This window comes from Balaenoptera ricei, chromosome 5 (assembly GCF_028023285.1).
Source record: "Balaenoptera ricei isolate mBalRic1 chromosome 5, mBalRic1.hap2, whole genome shotgun sequence".
In the NCBI taxonomy this organism is placed as follows: domain Eukaryota; kingdom Metazoa; phylum Chordata; class Mammalia; order Artiodactyla; family Balaenopteridae; genus Balaenoptera; species Balaenoptera ricei.
Window position 1 is genome coordinate 18997796 of NC_082643.1, and position 22037 is coordinate 19019832.

A 22037-nucleotide genomic window follows, 5' to 3' on the forward strand; every position below is an offset into this window, starting at 1 on the left:
TTCAGTAGATTCTTGTTGGAGGCATGCTAGGGTGGTAAGGTGTAAAGGGTGAGGGTTGAGGACTTTGATCAGATATTGAGGGTGGAGGAGTTTTGCTAAACTGACCCAGCAGGTTTATTGCTAAAACTGGACTAAGCAGGCTAAGGACAGAACCCAAGGTCAGAGCCTAGTCAGAAGAGGGCTCAGAACAGCCTGACTCAAGTTCAGTCAAGCAGAGAGTCTTTATCACTCCTTGTTAAGGAATCATGACTTTTTGCTTCAGATGCAGTTTCCTTAGATGCATTTATATACATTATTTAGGCAAATATATACTTATATAACAGAAAGAAAAAGTGTTATTTTATTGTTACAGACTTTGTTTTAAGGTCTATTTTGTCTGATATGAGTATTGCTACCCCAGCTTTCTTGTCATTTCCATTTGCATGAAATATCTTTTTTCCATCTCCTCAATTTAGTCTCTATGTGTATTTAGCTCTGAAGTGAGTCTCTTGTAAGCAGCATATAGATGGATCTTGTTTTTTTTAATCCAATCAGCCACCCTAGGTGTTTTTTTTAAATTTTATTTATTTTTTTATACAGCAGGTTCTTATTAGTCATCCATTTTATACACATCAGTGTATAACCCTTGGTTGTTTTGATTGGAGCATTTAGTCCTTTGACATTTAAAGTGATGATTGATAGGTATGTACTTATCGCCATTTTGTTACTTGTTTTCTGTTGTTTTTGTAGTTCTTCTCTGTTCTTTTAGTTTCTTCCCTTGTGGGTTGATGATTTTCTTTAGTGATATGCTTGTGTTCCTTTCTCTCTACTTTTTATGTATCTGTTGTAGCTTTTTGATTTGTGGTCACCATGGGGTTTATATATGTTGACGTATAACTTTATCTACTTGTTTTAAACTGGTAGTCATTTAAGTTCAAACATATTCTAAAAGAGCTGCATTCTTTTACTCCTGTCTCCCATGTTTTGTGTTTTTGATGTCATATTTCACATCTTCATGTTTATCCCTTCACTGTTTATTCTAGTTATAGTTGATTTTACAGTTTTTTGTCTTTTTATCTTTGTACTAGTTTATTTAAGCGGTTGATCCATAGTCTTTACTATATATTTGCATTTACTAGTGGGATTTTTTTTCCTTTCCTAGGGATTCTTACTTCTTGATTGCTGTAGCTTTTCCTTTTCTACTTAGAGAAGACTTTTTAACATTTCTTTTAGGGTAGGTTTAGTATTGATGAACTCTTAGTTCTTGCTTGTCTGAGAAGTTCTTTATCTAAATGATAATCTTGCTTGGTAGAGTATCCTAGGTTGCAGGTTTTTCCCTTTTAGCATTTTAAATATATCATGCAGCACTTTAAATATATCATGCCACTCCCTTCTGTCCTACAAAGTTTCTGCAGAGAAATCAGCTGATAACCTTATCGGGATTCTCTTGTATATGACTCTTTGTTTTTCTCTTGCTGCCTTTAGAATCCTCTCTTTATCTCTAACTTTTTCCATTTTAATTATGATATGTCTTGGTGTGGGTCTGTTTGGGTTCATCTCGTTTGGGATTATCTGTGCTTTGTGTACCTGGATATCTGTTTCCTTCTTCATGTTTGGGAAGTTTTCAGTCATAATTTCATCAACTATATTTTCTACCTTTTTCTCTTTCTTCTCATTCCAGGACCCCTATGATGCAAATGCTGGTACACTTGATGTTGTCCCAGAGGTCCCTTAAACTGTTCTCATTAAAATTTTTGTTTGTTTGTTTTTTGCTGTTCCGATTAGGTGATTTTCATTATTCTGTCTTCCAGATCACTTATACATTCTTCTGTATCATCTAGTTTGCTGTTAATTCCTAGTTATTTCAGTTATTGTATTCAGTTATGACTGGTTCTTTATATATTTTCTAGTTCCTTGTTAAAATTCTCATTATGTTCATTGATTCTTTTCCTTAATTCAGTTAGCATTCTTATTACAAATGCTTTGAACTCTTTATCTGGTAAATTATTTCTGTTTCATTAGTTGCTTTTTCAGGCGTTTTCTCTTGTTCTTTCATTTGAAATAAATTCCTCTGTCTTTTCATTTTGCTTAACTTTCTTGTCTCTATGATATTGTGTGAAACAGTTACCTATTCTGGTCTTGAAGGGGTGTGCTTGTGTGGGAACATCCCTATACAGTCTGTGTGTGCCCAGTGGCTTTGGGGGGAGAGCTGTATCTGACATGAGCATGAGTCATATCTTCCCCCAGGGTGTGCTGGCAGCTATCACCTTGGTAGGAGGTGGGGCTGGAGATAGAAGGGCTAGTGCCAGAGCCAGGTGTGAGCTGGGGCTTCTCTACTGCTCAGTGGCCAACAGGACTTTTTTGGGAGTGGGGTCAGGTCCTTAGTTGCTGGAGCAAAAGCTCTAAGGGTCGGATCTGAGCTGGTTCCAATCCCTCTCATTGTGTGCTTTCCCCCCCTCCCAGTGCCTGCACCCATGCCCCAGAGGGGAGCAGTGCTTGAGCAAGAGAGGCTGGTGTGGACGTTCAGCAAGGGTCAGGGAATGGGCTGTGGCCGTCCTGGACCCAGTCAGAGTTCTAGATCTGTTGCTTCCATGGGCGCCAGCAATGACCACCCTCACCCTGTTACGATGCCATGTTGGGTCCGAGTCGGCTCCATCCTTCACAACTGTGCACTCCCCTTGGTTCCATCAGCCCTTGTGCTAGTGTGGAGCTGTGCCACGGAACAAGAGGGCCTGGAGCGGACACTTGGCTCAGGCTGGGGCTCAGGCTGGGGCGCGTGCTGGAGCAGTTGTAGGGAACTTGTCAGAGTCCCAGACAATCTCATTTTGCTTCCTCTACCTTGTTTCAGGAGTGAGCAAGTGTGTGTGCACGTTCTTCATGAGCAGAGTGTAGGTTTCTTACAGCTCCACTGTCCATCCCACTGGTTTTCAAACCAGCTAAGGGGACTTGCCCCCCCGAGCTGGGGTGCCCAATATGTGGCTTGCACTGCTCGCTCCACAGGGAGGATCTCTGAACCCATGTAATCCTCCTCCTCTTCTGTGTCCCCTCCTAGATGTGCAGGTCCTGACCTGACCACTTCTCTTCCCTTCCTACCTGATTCTGTGTGGGTCTTTCGTACAGCCTTGGCTGTACAAGAGTCTGTTCGCCAGTCTCCAGTTTGTTTTCAGCGAGAATTGCTCCACATGTAGATGTATTTTTGATGTGTTTTTCAGGGACAGTGAGCTCCATGTCCTCCTACTCTTCCATGTTGATCCCTCTCCTGAAAAAGTGTTATTTTAGAATCTGGCTACAGTTTGTGACAATTGGCCAAGGGAAAATGAAAGTTTCAAATTGGTATGGGGAAAATGCCTTAATGGTGTGGGTGGTAATGTAGGGCAAGGGTTCTGGTTAGAGCTTAGGTGGAAGAGGTATAGACAAATAAGAATTATATTAGTGTAAGTAATAAAATAGGAGGAATTTTGGGTCTTTCGCTTGTGGGTGGGTACAACAGAAGTACCACTTCTTGGAGAAAGTGTGTAGAGAAGGGCAAGAATCGGCTTGTATGAGATATGAGTGAGAAAAGAGACAGCTCATGTAAAATTCCATGAGTGGGGATGGCCAGAGGACATGAGGGCAGCAGAGCCTAACATTAAATTTGATGTTGTCTGTTCATGTCACACTGTACTATAATCTATCTTTCCTAAATCATCAGCAAAGTCTGCTATCTACTAGGGCTTTGTGTTGGTAGTGCTTTGGGAACTACAGGAAGAGGGAAAGTGCAGCATATAGTGAAGTAGCCCCGATAGCAGTAGCTCCAGGAAGACAACTGACCAGTGGGATGATTCAAAAACAATTCAGCAGGAGCAGTAATTCAGACCATATATGCATGTTAGCTCCTGGGGATGCTCAGAAAACATGGAGGGAGTATGTACTTCAGTAATTGTCATGGGGACCCCAGCCATTTTTTTGGAGGAGGGATAGTGAATGAAAGGTGGGGACACACATGCACGACAAATATCTGGATTACACAGATAAAATCCGAGGTTTCTTTTTCTACCAAAGAAGTCTTGTTTTTATTTTAAGTTAAATCTTGTCATGATTTTAAGCAATATAAACGAGGCAGTGCTCCATGGGTTCTGCTGTTTGCTAGAGTTCTCTTTCTGTTTTGTTAATACAGTTTCATTTATTATCAAAATATTTTCAGAGCGGTTAAGAAAATGTGAAGAAATGGAAAATATTTCTAAAGAGCCAAAGGGAAAGCTCCTTATGAAAGTTTCTTTAGAGAGGCCCTTTAACTCCTGTCCTCACTTCCTGCAATCCCAGGTCGGCATCTGTCTCCTTTTGTGCCCTCCTCAAATATTTACAATATACAAGTACCTTTGAAAAACCCCACTCCAGAGGTCTTACTCCTGGTTCTACTCTTCTCTTAAAAAATCATCAGGGAGAAAGGATTGTCTCCATGCTGTCTTCTGTGTTTTACATCAGCCCTTTCTCTTTGGCCATGGAGACCAATGGTAGGCAGTTTTCTCTAGTAATGTTCAAAGTATAAGGAGAACATTAGAATAACTTGCCTGTGATGGACTTACTGACTGTCCCATTGTCTACTGCTGTAAACCAGAGCAATTTTCTTCATATTTTCAGTTAAAAGCATTTGTAGGATTTAGACTCTTCTGTTTCACTTATTTTCATTTTTTAAAAAGTAACAAACACATACATACGGTAAAAATTTAAACTGTACAAGTGAAAACCGGCATCTTGGTCTCCAGTCTTCCTTACCCCACCCTAGACACAATTACTCTTGTCAGTATCTTTCAGAGATATCTTTCAGAGATATAACTCCTTTAAAAATACAAAAGCTGGGCTTCCCTGGTGGCGCAGTGGTTGAGAGTCTGCCTGCCAATGCAGGGGACACGGGTTCAAGCCCTGGTCTGGGAAGATCCCACATGCCGCAGGGCAGCAGGGCCCATGAGCCACAATTACTGAGCCTGCACGTCTGGAGCCTGTGCTCCGCAACAAGACAGGCCGCGATAGTGAGAGGCCTGTGCACCGCGACGAAGAGTGGCCCCTGCTTGCCACAACTAGAGAAAGCCCTCGCACAGAAACGAAGACCCAACACAGCCAAAAATAAATAATAAATAAATAAAAATAAAATGACTAAAAAAAAAAAAAATACAAAAGCTGCATATTATTTACTCTGTCGTAGGCCTTGCTTTTTTACTTAACAATAGATTCTGGAGATTTCTCATTTTAGTACATGTAGCATTCTATCATTTTGTTTAATAGTTACATAGTATTCTGTTGTATAAATATATCATAATTTATTTAACCAGTCCCCTGAATACCGATAGACATTTAGGTTGTTTCCTGTTTTTATGATTGTTTTCTCCCTGACATGAAAAACAACAATGAAATGAATATTTTGGGCACACATGGGCTGTGTTAGGCAGAATTTCTAAAATGGCTCCCCAAAGATGTCCTATCCTAGTCCCCAGAAACTGAATATGTCAAGTTATCATGCCTGTGAATGCGTTACATGGAAAGAAGAGGTGCTTTGCAGATGTAATTACGGTTACTAATCAATTAACATTAAAATAGGAGATTATCTTGGATTATTTAGGTGGACCAAAAGTTCATGAAAGAAGCCCTTGAAAGGAGACAAGAGGAAAGCAGATGAGAAAGATATAGTGATTCAAAGGACAGGAAGGATTTGATGTGTCACTGCTGCTTTGAAGCTGGAAGGGGGTGAAGGAGCCCCATGAGAAGAAATGTGAGCAGCTTCAAGGAGCTAAGGGCAGCAGCCCCAGCTGACAGCCCATCAGCTGAGGATGAGAACTCCAGTCCTACAACCTCAAGGGTTGTAAGCCCTATATATTATCATACTTTTAAGTCTTTGCTAATCTCTTAGGTAAACGGTGTTTTTCCACTATATTTTTTAAAATTTTTATTTTATTGAAGTATAGTTGATTTACAATGTTATGTTAATTTCTACTGTACAGCAAAGTGATTCATTTACATATATATATATATATATATATATATATATATATATACACATATACATTCTTTCTCATATTCTTTTCCACTATGGTTTATCACAGGATATTGAATATAGTTCGGTGTGCTATATAATAGGACCTTGTTATTTATCCATTCTATGTATAATAGTTTGCATCTGCTAATCCCAAACTCCCAATCCATCCCTCCCCCGCTTATTTATTTAACATTTGAGGGTTTGAGGTTGGGCATCTTCTCACATGCTTAAAAGCATTTGTGTGTGTGTGTATATATCTGTATCTATCTCTCTATATATTTCCCTCCAAACTAGATATGTATTTTCTTTGCCAATTTTTGTAAATTGCTTTTAAATTGCTTTTAAAGAATTCTTTATATATTGAGGAAATTTGCCTATTGTCATATTGTTTTGTTGATTTTTGGGGGGATATTTTTTATATATGGAATTTTAAAAAACTTTCAAATTTATCTATATGTCTATATGTTATTTTACATCTTATGGATTTTTGTATTGGTTAAAATTTCCTTTCCTTCTCCTTTCCTTCCTCTCCTTCCATTCCTACAATGTTCTCTTATGGTACTTTATAGCACTTCTGTGATTTCACTTTTCACATTTAATTCTTGGATTCATATAGCATTTTTTTTTTGTATAAAGAATGCAATAGCAACTCAACTTACCTTTTTTCCCCAGATAACTATCCAGTTGTTTCAACATCATATATTGAATAATCAATGTTTCCCCCTCAAATTTGAAAGGTAAACCTAATCCTATAGTACATTCCTGTATATATTTGGTCCAGTTCTGGACTCCTTCCCTATTTGGTTCCACTAATGTGTTCAACTATTTATCATATGCTTCATTTAAATAATTGTTCAACAGTTTCCCTTGGTTGACCTTTTTCTGGGAAATTTTTGTCTCGTTTGCACTTTCAGGTTCAGTTTCAGTGCATTCTATTTTTTGTTCTTATTAATATCAAATATAAATGCAAAGAATACATTTACTATTTTTGTGTAACTTATAAATAATTATCCCTCCTTTTCTAAGAAATGGACAACATTTTACCTTTTATTTCACTTAATCTTAACATATTTAAGGGATGCTTTTTTAATTTCCTGAGGTGAGTTCTAAGTCACTGCTATTTCCTAACTGCAGGTGCCAATTCATACCTGTTTTCACTGTGCTCACTCCTTCTCCCACACTCTCGACTATTCCAGCCCCTTCATGGCCCACCATGATAGGATAATGATGGTGGTGAAGGGTTTTATCCTTCAACATTTTCATCTCTGTACCACAGAGCCCCGTGGCCATGATCTTTATGGGAGGCAAAAGTAATATAGTTTTCTCTGTCTCAGATAAACGTGTTCTAGAATTGTTAATGTTTTAAACCTTTTTGCTAGTTTGATATGCTGCATTAATATTAATGCATTCATTTCTTAGTTTTAATTCAGACAAGGGTCAGTAATTTGTTTAAAGCAATGCAGTGTTTTTCATTAGCTACTTTTGGAATCAAAATGATGGTTTTAAAACTTACTGGAGAGGGCAGGATGGGTTTAGAAGAGATGGTTGTAAAACCACAATGTGACATCAAAGGTCTGAGTTTGTGCTTCATTGGAGCTTGTGGGTGGGAGTGTGGAGGAGAAGGAACAATTATAGAAATGAAGGAATTGGAACACAGGAAGGAAAAGGATAATGTCTCCTATTATAATTGAGGCCTTAATTTATTTCACATTAGGGCTTTATAGTTGTGTTATTGGTACAAGTCATAGTCCCATTTTTTGTTGTAAATCAGCCAGACAGTTTAAAGTGGAGACTCTCAAAGCAGTGGTTAAGAAAGAGTTCAAAGCTGGAATCCTGGCTCTGTCCCCACCCCTCCTTCTTAGCTGTGTGACCTGGGGGTAAATTATCCTTCCAAGTCTCAGTTTCTTCATCTCTAAAATGGGCACGGGTTCGGCACACGTGTGCACGCACACACATACAGAACTAAGTCAAGAATTGAAATCTATTGAAATTTGCCCATGTAAAAGGGGGATTATTGGAAGAATACCATAAAGTTGCTTGTAACGTTATTGTAGGAAGTGCAATCAGACCTAATGGATCTAGAAATCCATCAAGCAGCCTTTGTCTTCATCTCTCTACTTTGATTCATTGTGTGCATAGCTGCATTTTCCTATTATTCTTTGCAGACAGGCTTTCTCTTATTCGTCATGATCACATGGGTAAAATGGCTATCAGCCCTGAGCCCCTCCAGCCTCTCCGGTTTCCACCATCCCCTGCCTTGCTCAGTCTCTCTGTATCTTGTTCAAATGCACGGATGAGAGATGCAGATTTGTAGCTTATCAGATAATGGTTGGAGATGTCTTTGAGTTAGTGTCCAAATCTCGTTGTATGAGTTGTGAGTCTGTGGGTGGAGAGTGGATGGGGATAGCCAAATGGACTCTGTGCACTCAGCAGGGGATATGGACCAGAGAAGACTCTCTGAAAAGAAGGCATGGATTGCAAGGCAAGGTAACTGTGCAAGAAAATGACTCTCTGCAATCCATTAATAAACAGTACTTACTCATCATTGTTAAAATTAAATAATGACAATTTAAAAAACCTGAACGAGAAGTCAGGTGAACTACCTTCTGGGCTGGTAGCCTCGTATTAGAATCACCTGGGGGAGATTTCAAAACTCTCATGACCAGACTGCACTCCACACCAATTAAATCACAAATTCAAAATGTCGGAGGATGGGACTCAGTTTTCAGCATTTTTCAAAGCTCCCGGGTGATTCCAAATGTATAAGCAAGGTTGAGAAAAACTGTTGAAGTCTGTGTTCTTACTTAGCCGTTTGAACAGTCACTGCACCTTATTGGATTTCAATCTTCTCATCTGTAAAGTAACAGGTATCCCTAAGTCCCTTCCAGCTCTAACCTGAATTCCAAGGCTTCAGACTTGATTTATCTATAATCAAACAAACTTTCATACAACATACAGTCAGCCTTCCTTATCCGTGGGTTCTGCATGCACGGATTCAACCAGCAAGGGACTGAAATTATTTTTAAAAATTCCAGAAAGTCCCCAAAAGCAAAACTTGAATTTGCTGCATGCTGGCAATTATTTACATCCATTTACATTGTATTTACAACAATTTACATAGCATTTATCTTGTATTAGCTATTTTAAGTAACCTAGAGATGATTTAAAGTATATGGGAGAATGTGTGTAGGTTATATGCAAATACCACAGCATTTTATATAAGGGACTTGAGCATCCTAGGATTTTGGTATGGAGTGGGAGTGGTCTTGGTACCAAGCCCCTGCAGATACAGAGGGAGGACTGTATTTCAAGATAACTTAAATATCATGAGGAATATCATAAAGAAATTTGAAAGTACAGATTAAAATATGGTTTGTGGGTAGAAACTTCTTTTAATTAGTAAATATTAATAGTTATAAATAGGTATCCTTTGGGTATGTAGCCTATGCCATGCCTCCCTAAACTTTTCTCTGGCTAGATTTAAAGACGGATGGAAATTTTTAATAAAAAAGAAATAGGAGAGTGTATAGTTTTCTTTTTGAATTGAACATTGTGAAAATAATGTATAACTTACAGTGAACAGCTCTGAATTTTGGTGTGGAAATGTGGATTTTTTCTTTTTACCTTTATGCGAACTTTATGTGAACTTCCTTTGCCTTTGGTGGAGCCACTTCTACCTTCTCAATGGAAAATGGTCCAGCAGGCTTCCAGAGTATGGCTGCTCTGCACCTGATAACCTGGGAAAAAGAATATGGGGGCAGAAAAGGAAACTCCTTAGGCTTGGGAGTTGGAGAAATCCTGTATTAATGATTATTTGAAGGTTGAATCCAATTCTTCTGCACTCAAGCCAAAAAAAAAAAAGAAACCATCGCTTAAATATACACTGAATGTAACCTCTTGAACCTCAATTCAACTTTTCTTGTATATCAGTTTCTGTATTCAAATTAGTCTTGCCATTCTAACTATATTTACATAATGCTATGCAACCAAGAGGATAGATGTCATACTTTTGATCTTACCATGAATGAAGTTGTCCAGTTTCAGGGTAGAAATGACTTTGCAGTGTAGGAGTTATTTGTGATCTTAGGTATGGGAGAGAATCAGTTTTGGGGTGGAAGTAGGGATGGAGACCATCTAGTTGTGGCAATTCATCAAATGGTGGTGGTCACTGGCAGATTGAGATTGACAAGGTTGTTGGTGGTAAGGTAGTTCTTAGGGGTTCTGATTTCAGCCCACCACTGTTCTCATTATAAATTCTCTTCTTATGTGGTCTCACCTATTTTTATAGATTCAGCTACCACCTTTATGTAGATGACGTTCACAATCTGTATCTATGGATAGACTTGTCCCTAAGCTTTAGATTCTATTCATCAGCTACTTGAATGTCCTACAGGTACCTCAAACTCCACATGGTAAAACATATACACACCATTATTTCTTTCTTCTGCCACCCCCCTCCCCCTGCCCAGTGGTGGACATAACACACAATCTGTTCTTTACTCTTTACTTTATTCTCTGTTTCAGTGAGTGGCCATGTAACCTACTCACTCATCCAAGGAAGAAACCTGGGAAGTAGCCTTAATTTTTCTCTTTCCCTCAGTCTCCACAATCTAAAAGTTTCTGTAATCTGTCCCTTCTTCTCCATTCCTGCTGCTACTGTGTGGTCCTGTCCTCATTACCTTTCACCTGGCTTGGATTCATCACCTTCAAGTCCATCTTCTATAGAATTGCTATCTCAACTATAATTCTGATCATGCTCTTTCCCTACCTAAAAATGATATTGCCACCAATTGTTTGTCAGAATCTGTCGACATGGTCTACAAGGCTCTCCATGATCTTCCTGTCAGTCTCTCCAACCTTATTTCTGGTCACTTCCAGGCACAAAAAATATTCTGGAGATTCTCCTCATGTTGTTTCATCTGCCTGTACAATTGTCTCCTCCCTGGTGAATTCTTACATCTGTAAGTTTCCTCTTAGATGTCACCTTCTCTGTGAAGCCAGGCCAAGTTAGGAGCACTTTCTCTCTCTTTTTTTATTACTCTTGCACACTCTTATAATTACTATGTCTCTCTGTAAGATCCTTGAAGGAGGGGGTATATCTTTGACTCTGGAAAGTTTGATATAGGGTTTGATATATTGCCTATTAAAGGACTGAAAAAACTGAGGAAAGGCAAAGCACATAAAGGGAATAAAAGAAAAGGGGAAGGAGAAGGAGAGGTATTAAGATTAAGACTGTCTCCCACTTTAGGAGTATAGAAACTAGTTGGGCAATGAGGTGTTGGTAAATAGACAAGCGCACAGATTGACACAATTATGATATGACATAAAGAAGACTATACTTACTTTCCCTGTAGTACTCATGCTGACTTTCTCCGTGTTCTTCTGGCCACAGATGAATATATTGAGAAAGGGAGATTCTGGGTACAACTTTCAAAGTCCAAGAGAGTAGACATCACTGTTTGATTAAGAGGCTGGGTCCTGAGCTTTTTGTATAATCAGGAAGTTAACACACACGATGCTTGGAAACTCAGATTTTCCTGTTCCTTGAGGGAGGTTCCTAAGTATGATATGAAATAGACTTAGCTCAGTGAAAACGCACAAAAGGTGAATTTGTGCAAACTTTGTTTTCTTCTCTCAATCATGAAGTTCCCCTCTGAGTATCCACTCTCTTGAATTTTAAATTTGGTCTTTTAAATGTCCAAGTTTAAAATTTCTCATAGCATGTACAGAATTGTGTCTATGTTGTTTTTCAAATGCAGATATGATCTCTGTAACTCTAAACTTGAGTAATCCATTTGCTTTTCCAAGCATTTGTTCCATTTTTGAGGAATTAGGATGTTACTAGACAGTTTTATCTAGTAGTTTAGCATAAGCTCCTCACCTCTTGGTATGCTGAGCTGGTCACTCAGAGAAATTGAAACCAATTTCTGTAAGAAGTCTAACAATCAGGATTTGGATTTGAGCAAATCTCTGTATGTGGATTAAGAGAGTCTTGACCAGGACCCTGATGAACATGGAGACAAGGAAATACATTCCCAATGAAAGGCAACACCAGTGGGAAAGTTTTAACTAGAGGGGAAGAGAAGAAGATTAAATGTTCTTTCTGTGTCATGATATGAGCATATGATTTTTCTTCCTTAGCCTGTGGATTATGGTGGATTATATCGACTAATTTTAAAATGTTGAACCAGCTTTACATACCTGGAACACATTCTACTTGGTGTACTAGTTTTCTTTCTTTGCACTGTCTCTGCCTGATTTTGGTTTCATGGTAATACTAATTTCATAAAATTATTTCCTCCTCTTCTATTTTCTGTGAGAGATTGTGTAGAATTGGTGTTAATTCTTTAAATGTTTGGGTGAATTCTTCAGTGAAACCATCGGGGTCTACAGATTTCTATTTTGAGATGTTTAAAATTTTAAATTGTGAAGTCAATTACCTTCATATTTGTGGAGCTATGTAAGTGATCTATTTCGTATTTGGTGAGTTGTGGTAGTTTGCGGTTTTTGAGCAATTACTCCATTTTATCTAAGTTGTCAAATTTATGTGTGTAGAGTTGTTAATAGTATTCTCTTATTACTCTTTTTTTTTTTTAATACTTTATTTATTTATTTATTTATTTATTTATTTATTTATTTATTTATTTATTTATTTATTTATGGCTGTGTTGGTTCTCTTAGTTTTCGTGTGAGGGCTTTCTCTAGTTGCGGCAAGTGGGGGCCACTCTTCATCGCGGTGCGCGGGCCTTTCACTATCGCGGCCCCTCCCGTTGCGGGGCACAGGCTCCAGACGCGCAGGCTCAGTAGTTGTGGCTCACGGGCTTAGTTGCTCCGCGGCATGTGGGATCTTCCCAGACCAGGGCTCGAACCCGTGTCCCCTGCATTAGCAGGCAGATTCTCAACCACTGCGCCACCAGGGAAGCCCCTTATTACTCTTTTGATGTTTACAGTGTCAGTAGTTATATACTCTCTATTATTCCTGCTTATTGGTAATTTGTATGTTCTTTCTGTTTTTCTTTGTCAGTCTTGCCAGAGGTTTGTTAATTTTATTGATCTTTTCACAGAACAAGCTCTGTTTCATTGATTTTTCTCTATTTTTTTCTTTTCAATTTTGCCGATTTTTGCTATTAACTTACTTTGTTCTTTCTGTTTGTTTTTAGTTTATTTTGCTCTTTTATTTCTGGGATCATGAAGTGTGAATGTGGATTATTGATTTGCAGTTTTTCCTCTTTTTCAATGTAAGCATTTGGTGCCATATATCAGATTCAGTGCAGCTTTAGCTGTGTCACACAAATTTTGGTATGTTTTTCATTTTCATTCAGTTATATGTATTTTTAAAACTTTCCCTTGAATCTTCTTCTTTGGCCTACAGATTATTTAGAAGTGTGTTGTTTAGCTTCCAAGTGCTTAGAGATTTCCTTTTATTTCTGTTATTGATGTTTATGATTTCTGTTATTGATTTCTAGTTCAGTTCCATTGTGATCAGATAACAAACTGTATGATTTCAGTTCTTTTACCTTTGTTGAGATTTGCTTAATGGCCCAGGATATGATCTATCTTGGAATATGTTTCATAGGCACTTGAAATGAATGTGTATTCTGCTGCTTTTGGGTGGAATGTTCAATAAATGTCTCTTAGGTTCAATTAATTGATGGTGTTATGAGTTCTTCTATACCTTTGCCTTCTTTCTAATTTGTCTATCAATTTTTCAGACAAGGATTTTGAAGTCTTTAACTAAAATTGTTCATTTGTCTACTTTTCCTTTCAGTTCTATCAGCTTTTGCCTCACAAATTTGTAGCTCTGGGTGCATACACATTTAGGATTGCTGTTTCCTCTTGGTGGATTGCCCTTTTATCATTATATAATATTCTGCTCTGCCTCTGATAATTTTATTTTCTCTGAAGTCCACTTTATCTGATATTAATATAGTCACTCTTACTTTATTTTGATTGTTTGCATGATATATATTCTTTACCTCTTTCCTTTCAACCTGCCTATATATAAAGTGACTTTCTTATAGACAGCATACACTTGAGTCATGTTTTTAAATCTACTCTGCCAATTTCTGTCTTTTTTAAAAAAAAACTTTATTGAGATATAATTGACTTAATATACAATTCACCCATTTAAATCGTACAATTCAGTTTTTTTGTAGATTCACAGATATGTGCAACTATCACCACAATCAATTTTAAAATACTTTCGTCACCTCAGAAAGAAACGCATACCTCTCTATTCCTTTCTCATCAACGCCCCCCGCCCCAAACCACCACCCTGGCCCAATGCAACCATTCATCTACTTTTTGTCTGTATAGATTTACCTATTCTGGATGTTTTTACCGAATAGAATCATATGATATGTGGTCTTTTATGACTGACTTCTTTCACTTAGCAGTATGTCCTCAAGGTCCATCCATATTTTGGCATGTATCAATAATTCATTCCTTTTTATGGCCAAAAAATATTCCATTGTATTAATATAGTACATTATCTATTCATCAGTTAATGCTTATTTGGGTTGTTTCCAATTTTTGACTATTATGAATAATGCTGCTATAGTCATTCATGCACGTTTTTGTGTGGACATATGTTTTTATTTCTCTTGGGTGTATACTTAGAAAATAAATTGCTGGGTTATATGGTAGAACTCTATGTTTAATTCTGTGGGGAACTGCCAGACTGTTTTCCAGAGTGGTTGCACCCTTTTACATTCCCACCAGCAGTGTATGATGATTATGATTTCTCCACATCCTTGTCACCATCTGATATTATCCGATTTTTAAAATTATAGCTGTCCTGGTAGGTACAAAGTGGTATCTCACTGTGATTTTGATTTGAATTTCTCTGACGTCTAATGATATTGACCATGTTTTCATGTGCTTACTGGCCATCTGTATATCTTCTTTGGAAAAATGTCTATTCAGATTATTTGCCTGTTTTCAATTAAGCTCTTTGTCTTTTTTATTAAGTTATAAGAATTCTTTACTCTAGATACACATATCTCTTATCAAATATATGATTTGAAAATATTATCTACCATTCTGTGGGTTGTCTTTTCATTTTCTCGATAATGTCCTTAGAAGCACAAAAAGTTTTTATTTTGATGAAGTCCAACTTATTTATTTCCTCTTCTTCTTCCCCTCCCCTTCTTCTTCTTCTTCTTGTGTTGTACCTAAGAAACCACTGCCTACTCCAATGTTACAAAGATTTACACTGATCAATTTTTTCTAAGTTTTATAGTTTTAGTGTTTACATTTATGTCTTTGATCCATTTTGAGTTAATTTGTATATGATGTGAGGTGAAGATCCAACATTTTCTTTCGTGTGAGGATATCCAGTTATCCTAGCACCATTTGTTGAAAAGATAGTCTTTCTCTATTGGATGTCTTGGTACACTTGTCACCTGACAACTGCATGGGCCTGGCGAGTGCTGCGGAAGGGTCTGCAGTGGCTGCAAGAGCTATTGGGGTTCTCAGGGGTACCTCTAGGTCCAATGGCTAGGGATCAAGTCAGGCAATTGTGGTGTCTGTGCAGCGGCTCAGCTGTGGGAAGAAGCTGCAAGTGTCTGTGTAGTGGCAGGGGCTGGTTGCAGACACACATGCAGTGGCAAGGGCCATTGCTAGTAGCAAAGGCTGGGGCCAGCTGTGGGTGCACCTACAGCTCTGGGGGCTCTGGCTGTTGGCAAGAACTCCTGTGGCATAGGGTCTTGCCATGGGCATGTGTGTAGCAGTGGAGGCTGGTGACAGAAGTCAGGCTGGTGGGATGCAGTTGTGCAGGTAGACTGGCTAGCTGTAAGTGAGCACAGTGGTGCAGGCCAGTGACAGGAATCAGTCAGGTCGGGGCTGACAAGCAGCTATGGCGCCCTTGTTGTTGGTGTACACTCCTGTGGCTGCAGGGTCTTGCAACTGGCACATGGCAGTGGACAGGCTTGGGCCAGTGGAGTGCAGGGGCAAAGCTGGAGGGGCTTATTGCAGGTAGGCCCAGCAGTGCAGGCTAGTGACTGGAGATAGGGCGAAATCAAGACCCACAGGGAGCTGTGGGGCTGCATTCGCAAGGCTGCAGGGTTTTGCCGTGGGTATGCACTTGGCAGTGGAGGCTGGAAGTGGGAGTCAGGCTGGCAGCATGCAGATGCACAGCTGGAGGCGCTAGCCCTGAGCATGTGCACAGTGGTGGGGGTCAGCCACAGGGGTCTAGGCTGGTGTCTTTGCACTTGTACAGAGGCTGGGGCTGGCTGCCTGTGCAATCCCAGGCTCTGGCAGGGAGGAAGGAGAAGGAGCAGGGAGGGACTCAGGCTGCTGAGTGAAATCTGGGGTGAAAACTGGTGAAATCTGCAGGGGGTCCATGGTAGCTCTGCAGGGGAAGGGGAGGGAGAGACTGACTCATTACTGTCAGGGGGAGTGGAATTCAGGTTCCCCACTAGCTATCATCAACTCCTGAGGCGGAGACTGCTCCTTATTACTTCTGGACAGAGGTGAGAATTCCAACTCTCCGTTCAGCTTCCACTGACACCTCCCCAGTTGGAAAGGATAGCAGTGCCTTGTTACTGCTATCACATGGCCCCCGTGACACAATGGGGAGTGAGTGTGTGTGTGCATGTGTGTGTGTATGTGTGTAAGGGTAGCCTAATTATTGCTGGGTGGTGGTGAAAGTTCTGACTCTTCACCAGGGCTCCTCTGACACCACCTCAGGAGGGAGGGGAGGGATACCTCATTATTGCTGGGTGGGCATGGGAGTCTAGGCTTCCCACCCACACTATGGGGTGGGTGCTCATTACTGCCAGGTGGGGTTGAAATTCCCAGATCCTTCCTTTGCCTTCTCTGACAGCACCCTGGTGGGTGGGGCTACAGTTCTTTCTGTTGTGTTTGGTGGGAGTAGAGCAGCTATTATCTAAATGTTTTCTGTTTTACTAGGCTGCCCCTTTTCTAACTCTTTGGTTAGAGAGAGCAGGCTTTTGTTGGGGCCTTATTTTTTTGTCTGTGCCTGTTGGTGTTCTGAGGTTTCTGGCTTCTTCAGCTCCAAGTCTGAGATATATGAGGCATACAGAAAACCCAGGTGACTCACACCCATAGCTTCCTTGGGTCTCCAGGTCTCTAGCCTTGTGCCTTCTTCTCTCCACCTTTCAGAAAGCAAACAAACAAATTGAAAACCCACCAAACCCCACACAATATAAGAAATAATTATAAAAATATCAGCAAACAAAATAATGTAGATGCATTATATGTGGAATCTTAAAAAAAAGATACAAATGAACTTGTATACAAAACAGAAATAGACCCACAGACATAGAAAACAAACTTATGGTTACCAAAAGGGAAAGGGGGGAGGGATAAATTAGGAGTTTGGGATTAACATATACACACGACTATATATAAAATAGATAACCAACAAGGGCCTACTGTATAGCACAGGGAACTATACTCAATATTTTGTAATAACCTATAAGGGAAAAGAATCTGAAAAAAAATAGATGTATACATACATACGTATAACTGAATCACGGTGCTATATACCTAAAATTAACACAGCATTGTAAATCAACTATACTTCAATTAAAAAAATAATGTAGATGGATTAAACTCATACCAAAAAAACCCTACAAATTAATGTCAAACTTTAATCAGTAGGTTTATTAGTGAAAAAAGCAGAAACGAGCATTGCTGAGGATGTTCATGCTCCATTTTCATCATCTGGGATCTCAAAACGAGAAGCCACAGTGGATGCTGAAACACAAAAATTCAAGCACTGAAATGACTGACTTGCCTGCATAAATGTGGCTAGGACAAAATAACTACAGCATGAGTATTTTAAAGGACAAAATTGTCTACCTGCCCCCATTTGTTATGTCTGCATTTATCTCGCCTCTTTCCCCATAGGCACCAGAAAATATCCCCTGAATCAAGTCCAGTGGGTAACTGGCAATCATAGGATTTGACTTTAGTAATAGGAAGCAGAGACAATAATCATCTCTGCTTATGAGCCCTGGAAGTCATCTCATTTGGATCCGTAGTTACAGGGTGCACTTCACTCCTTCACTTTTTTTTTTTGCATTTCTTTTTCTTTTCTTCCAGTTTTATTGAGATATAATTGACATACAGTGTAAGTTTAAGGTGTAAAGCACAATGATTTGACTTACATACATCATGAAATGATTACCACAGTAAGTTTAGTGAACATAGATTATTTCATATAGATACAAAATTAAAGAAATAGAAACATTTTTTTTCCTTGTGATGAGAACTCTTAGGATTTACTCTTTTTTTTTAATAGATCTTTATTGGAGTATAATTTCTTCACAATACTGTGTTAGTTTCTGTTGTACAACAAAGTGAATCAGCCATATGCATACATATATCCCCATATCCCCTCCCTCTTGAGGCTCCCTCCCATCTTCCCTATCCCACCCCTCTAGGTGGTCGCAAAACACCGAGGTGATCTCCCTGTGCTATGCAGCTGCTTCCCACTATCTAACTATTTTATATTTGGTAGTGTATATATGTCGATGCCACTCTCTCACTTTGTCCCAGCGTCCCCATCTCCCCGCCGTGTCCTCAAGTCCATTCTCTTTGTCTACATCTTTATTCCTGCCCTGCCACTAGGTTCATCAGTACCATTTTTTTTGTTTTTTAGATTCCATATATATGTGTTAGCATATGGTATTTGTTTTTCTCTTTCTGACTTACTTCATGCTGTATGACAGACTCTAGGTCCATCCACCTCACTACAAATAACTTAGTTTTGTTTCTTCTTATGGCTGAGTAATATTCCATTGTATATATGTGCCACATCTTATTTATCCATTCATCTGTTGATGGACACTTCGGTTGCTTCCATGTCCTGGCTATTGTAAATAGTGCTGCAATGAACATTGTGGTACATGACTCTTTTTTTTTTTTTTTTAATTTAATTTAATTAATTTATTTATTTATGGCTGTGTTGGGTCTTTGTTTCTGTACGAGGGCTACATGACTCTTTTTGAATTATGGTTTTCTCAGGGTATATGCCCAGTAGTGGGATTGCTGGGTCATATGGTAGTTCTACTTTTAGTTTTTTAAGGAACCTCCATAGTGTTCTCCATAGTGGCTGTATCAATTTACATTCCCACCAACAGTGCAGGAGGGTTCCCTTTTCACCACACCCTTTCCAGCATTTACTGTTTCCAGATTTTTTGATAATGGCCATTCTGACTGGTGTGAGGTGATACCTCATTGTAGTTTTGAATTGCATTTCTCTAATAATTAGTGATGTTGAGCATATTTTCACGTGCTTTTTGGCTATCTGTATGTCTTCTTTGGAGAAATGTCTATTCAGATCTTCCCCCCATTTTTTGATTGGGTTGTTTGTTTTTTAATATTGAGCTGCATGAACTGTTTGTATATTTTGGAGATTAATCCTTTGTCAGTTGTTTCGTTTGCAGATATTTTCTCCCATTCTGAGAGTTGTCTTTTTGTCTTGTTTATGGTGTCCTTTGCTGTGCAAAAGCTTTGAAGATTAATTAGGTCCAATTTGTTTCTTTCTCTTTTTCTTTTCATTACTGTAAGAGGTGGGTCAAAAAAGATCTTGCCATGTTTTATGTAAAAGAGTGTTTTTCCTATGTTTTCCTCTAAGAGTTTTATAGGGTCTGGCCTTACATTTAGGTCTTTAATCCATTTTGAGTTTATTTTTGTGTATGGTGTTAGGGAATGTTTTAATTTCATTCTTTTACATGTAGCTGTCCAGTTTTCCCAGCACCACTTATTGAAGAGGCTGTCTTTTCTCCACTGTATGTTCTTACCTCCTTTGTCGTAAATTAGATGACCATATGTGCGTGGATTTATCTCTGGGCTTTCTATCCTGTACTATTGATCTATATTTCTGTTTTTGTGACAGTACGATACTGTCTTGATTACTATAGCTTTGTAGTATAGTTTGAAGTCAGGGAGCCTGATTCCTCCAGCTCTGTTTTTTTTCCTCAAGATTGGTTTGGCTATTCAGGGTCTTTTGTGTTTCCATACGAATTGTAAAATTTTTTGTTCTAATTCTGTGAATAATGCCATTGGTAGTTTGATAGGGATTACACTGAATCTGTAGATTGCTTTGGGTAGTATAGTCATTTTCACAATATTGATTCTTCCAGTCCAAGAACATGGTATATCTCTCCATCTGTTTGTGTCATCTTTGACTTCTTTCATCAGTGTCTTACAGTTTTCTAAGTACAGGTCTTTTACCTCCTTAGGTAGGTTTATTCCTAGATATTTTATTCTTTTTGTTGTGATGGTAAATGGGATTGTTTCCTTAATTTCTCTTTCTGATTTTTCGTTGTTAGTGTATAGGAATGCCAGAGATTTCTGTCCATTAATTTTGTATCCTGCAACCTTACCAAATTCATTGGTTAGTTCTAGTAGTTTTCTGATAGCATCTTTAGGATTTTCTATGTATAGTCTCATGTCACCTGCAAACATTGACAGTTTTAGTTCTTCTTTTCCAATTTGTATTCCTTTTATTTCTTTTTCTTCTCTGATTGCCATGGCTAGGACTTCCAAAACTATGTTGAATAAGAGTGGTGAGAGTGGACTTCCTTGTCGTGTTCCTGATCTTAGTGGAAATGCTTTCAGTTTTTCACCGTTGAGTATGATGTTTGCTGTGGGTTTGTCATATATGTCGTTTATTATGTTGAGGTAGTTTCCCTCTATGCCCATTTTCTGGAGAGTTTTTATCATAAATGGGTGTTGAATTTTGTCAAAAGCTTTTCCTGCATCTATTGAGATGATATACAGTTTTTAATTTGTTAATATGGTGTATCACATTGATTGATTTGTGTATATTGAAGAATCCTTGCATTCCTGGAATAAATCCCACTTGATCATGGTGTATTATCCTTTTAATATGTTGTTGGATTCTGTTTGCTAGTATTTAGTTCAGGATTTTTGCATTGATGTTCATCAGTGGTATTGGTCTGTAATTTTCTTTTTTGTGATATCTTTTTCTGGTTTTGGTATCAGAGTGATGGTGGCGTCATAGAATGAATTTGGCAATGTTCCTCCCTCTCTAATTTTTTGGAAGAGTTTGAGAAGGATCAGTATTAGCTCTTCTCTAAATGTTTGATAGAATTCGCCTGTGAAGCCATCTGGTCCTGGACTTTTGTTTGTAGGAAGATTTTTAATTGTAGTTTGAATTTCATTACTTTTGATAGGTCTGTTTATATTTTCTAAATCTTCCTGGTTCAGTTTTGGAAAAGTGTACCTTTCCAAGAATTTGTCCATTTCTCCATGGTTGTCCATTTTATTGTCATATAGTTTTTTGTAGTAGTCTCTTATAATCCTTTGTATTTCTGCGGCGTCAGTTGTGATTTCTCCTTTTTCATTTCTAATTTTATCAATTTGTGTCCTGTCCTTTTTTTTCTTGATGAGTCTGGCTAAGGGTTTATCAATTTTGTTTATCTTCTCAAAGAAGCAGCTTTTAGTTTTATTGATCTTTGCTAATGTTTTCTTCTTTTCTATTTCATTATTTCTTCTTTTAAAATTTTTTAAATTAACTTTATTTTTTATAGCAGTTTTATGTTCACAGCAAAATTGTTTGGAAAGTACAATGAATTCTCATATACGCCCATTCCCACACATGTACATACTCCCCCACTATGAGCATCTGTACTACAGTGGTACATTTGTTACAGTCAATGAACATATATTGACATAACATTATCACCCCAAATCATTAATTTATATTAGGGTTCACTCTTGGCATTGTACATTCTGTGGGTTTGACAAATGTATAATAACATGTACCCATTATAATATCATACAGAATAGATTCATTGTCCTAAAAATCCTCTGTAGTCTGCCTATTTATCCCTCCCCTGCCCCATTAACCCCTTATAACCACTGCTCCTTTTGTTGTTTCCATAGATTTGTCTCTTCCTGAATGTCATATAGTTGGAATCATACAGTGTGTAGCCTTTTTTAAAAATAAATAAATAAATTAATTAATTAATTAATTTATTGGCTGTGTTGGGTCTTCGTTTCTGTGTGAGGGCTTTCTCTAGTTGCGGCGAGCGGGGGCCACTCTTAATCG

The 22037-nt window shown here is 38.5% G+C and overlaps 1 protein-coding gene across 1 annotated transcript in view; it reads right to left on the bottom strand.

The window, feature by feature from the left end:
- Positions 1-11350, bottom strand: part of LOC132366758 (all-trans-retinol dehydrogenase [NAD(+)] ADH4-like) — a 30813-nt gene extending 19463 nt beyond the window's left edge. The window contains exons 1-3 of the mRNA XM_059924330.1: positions 11333-11350; positions 9622-9726; positions 7138-7282 (exon numbers count right to left, since the gene is read on the bottom strand). Coding sequence (XP_059780313.1) covers positions 7138-7282; positions 9622-9726; positions 11333-11350 — 268 coding nt within the window. The remainder of the gene's footprint in view (positions 1-7137; positions 7283-9621; positions 9727-11332) is intronic.
- Between the last annotated feature and the right edge of the window lie 10687 nt (positions 11351-22037).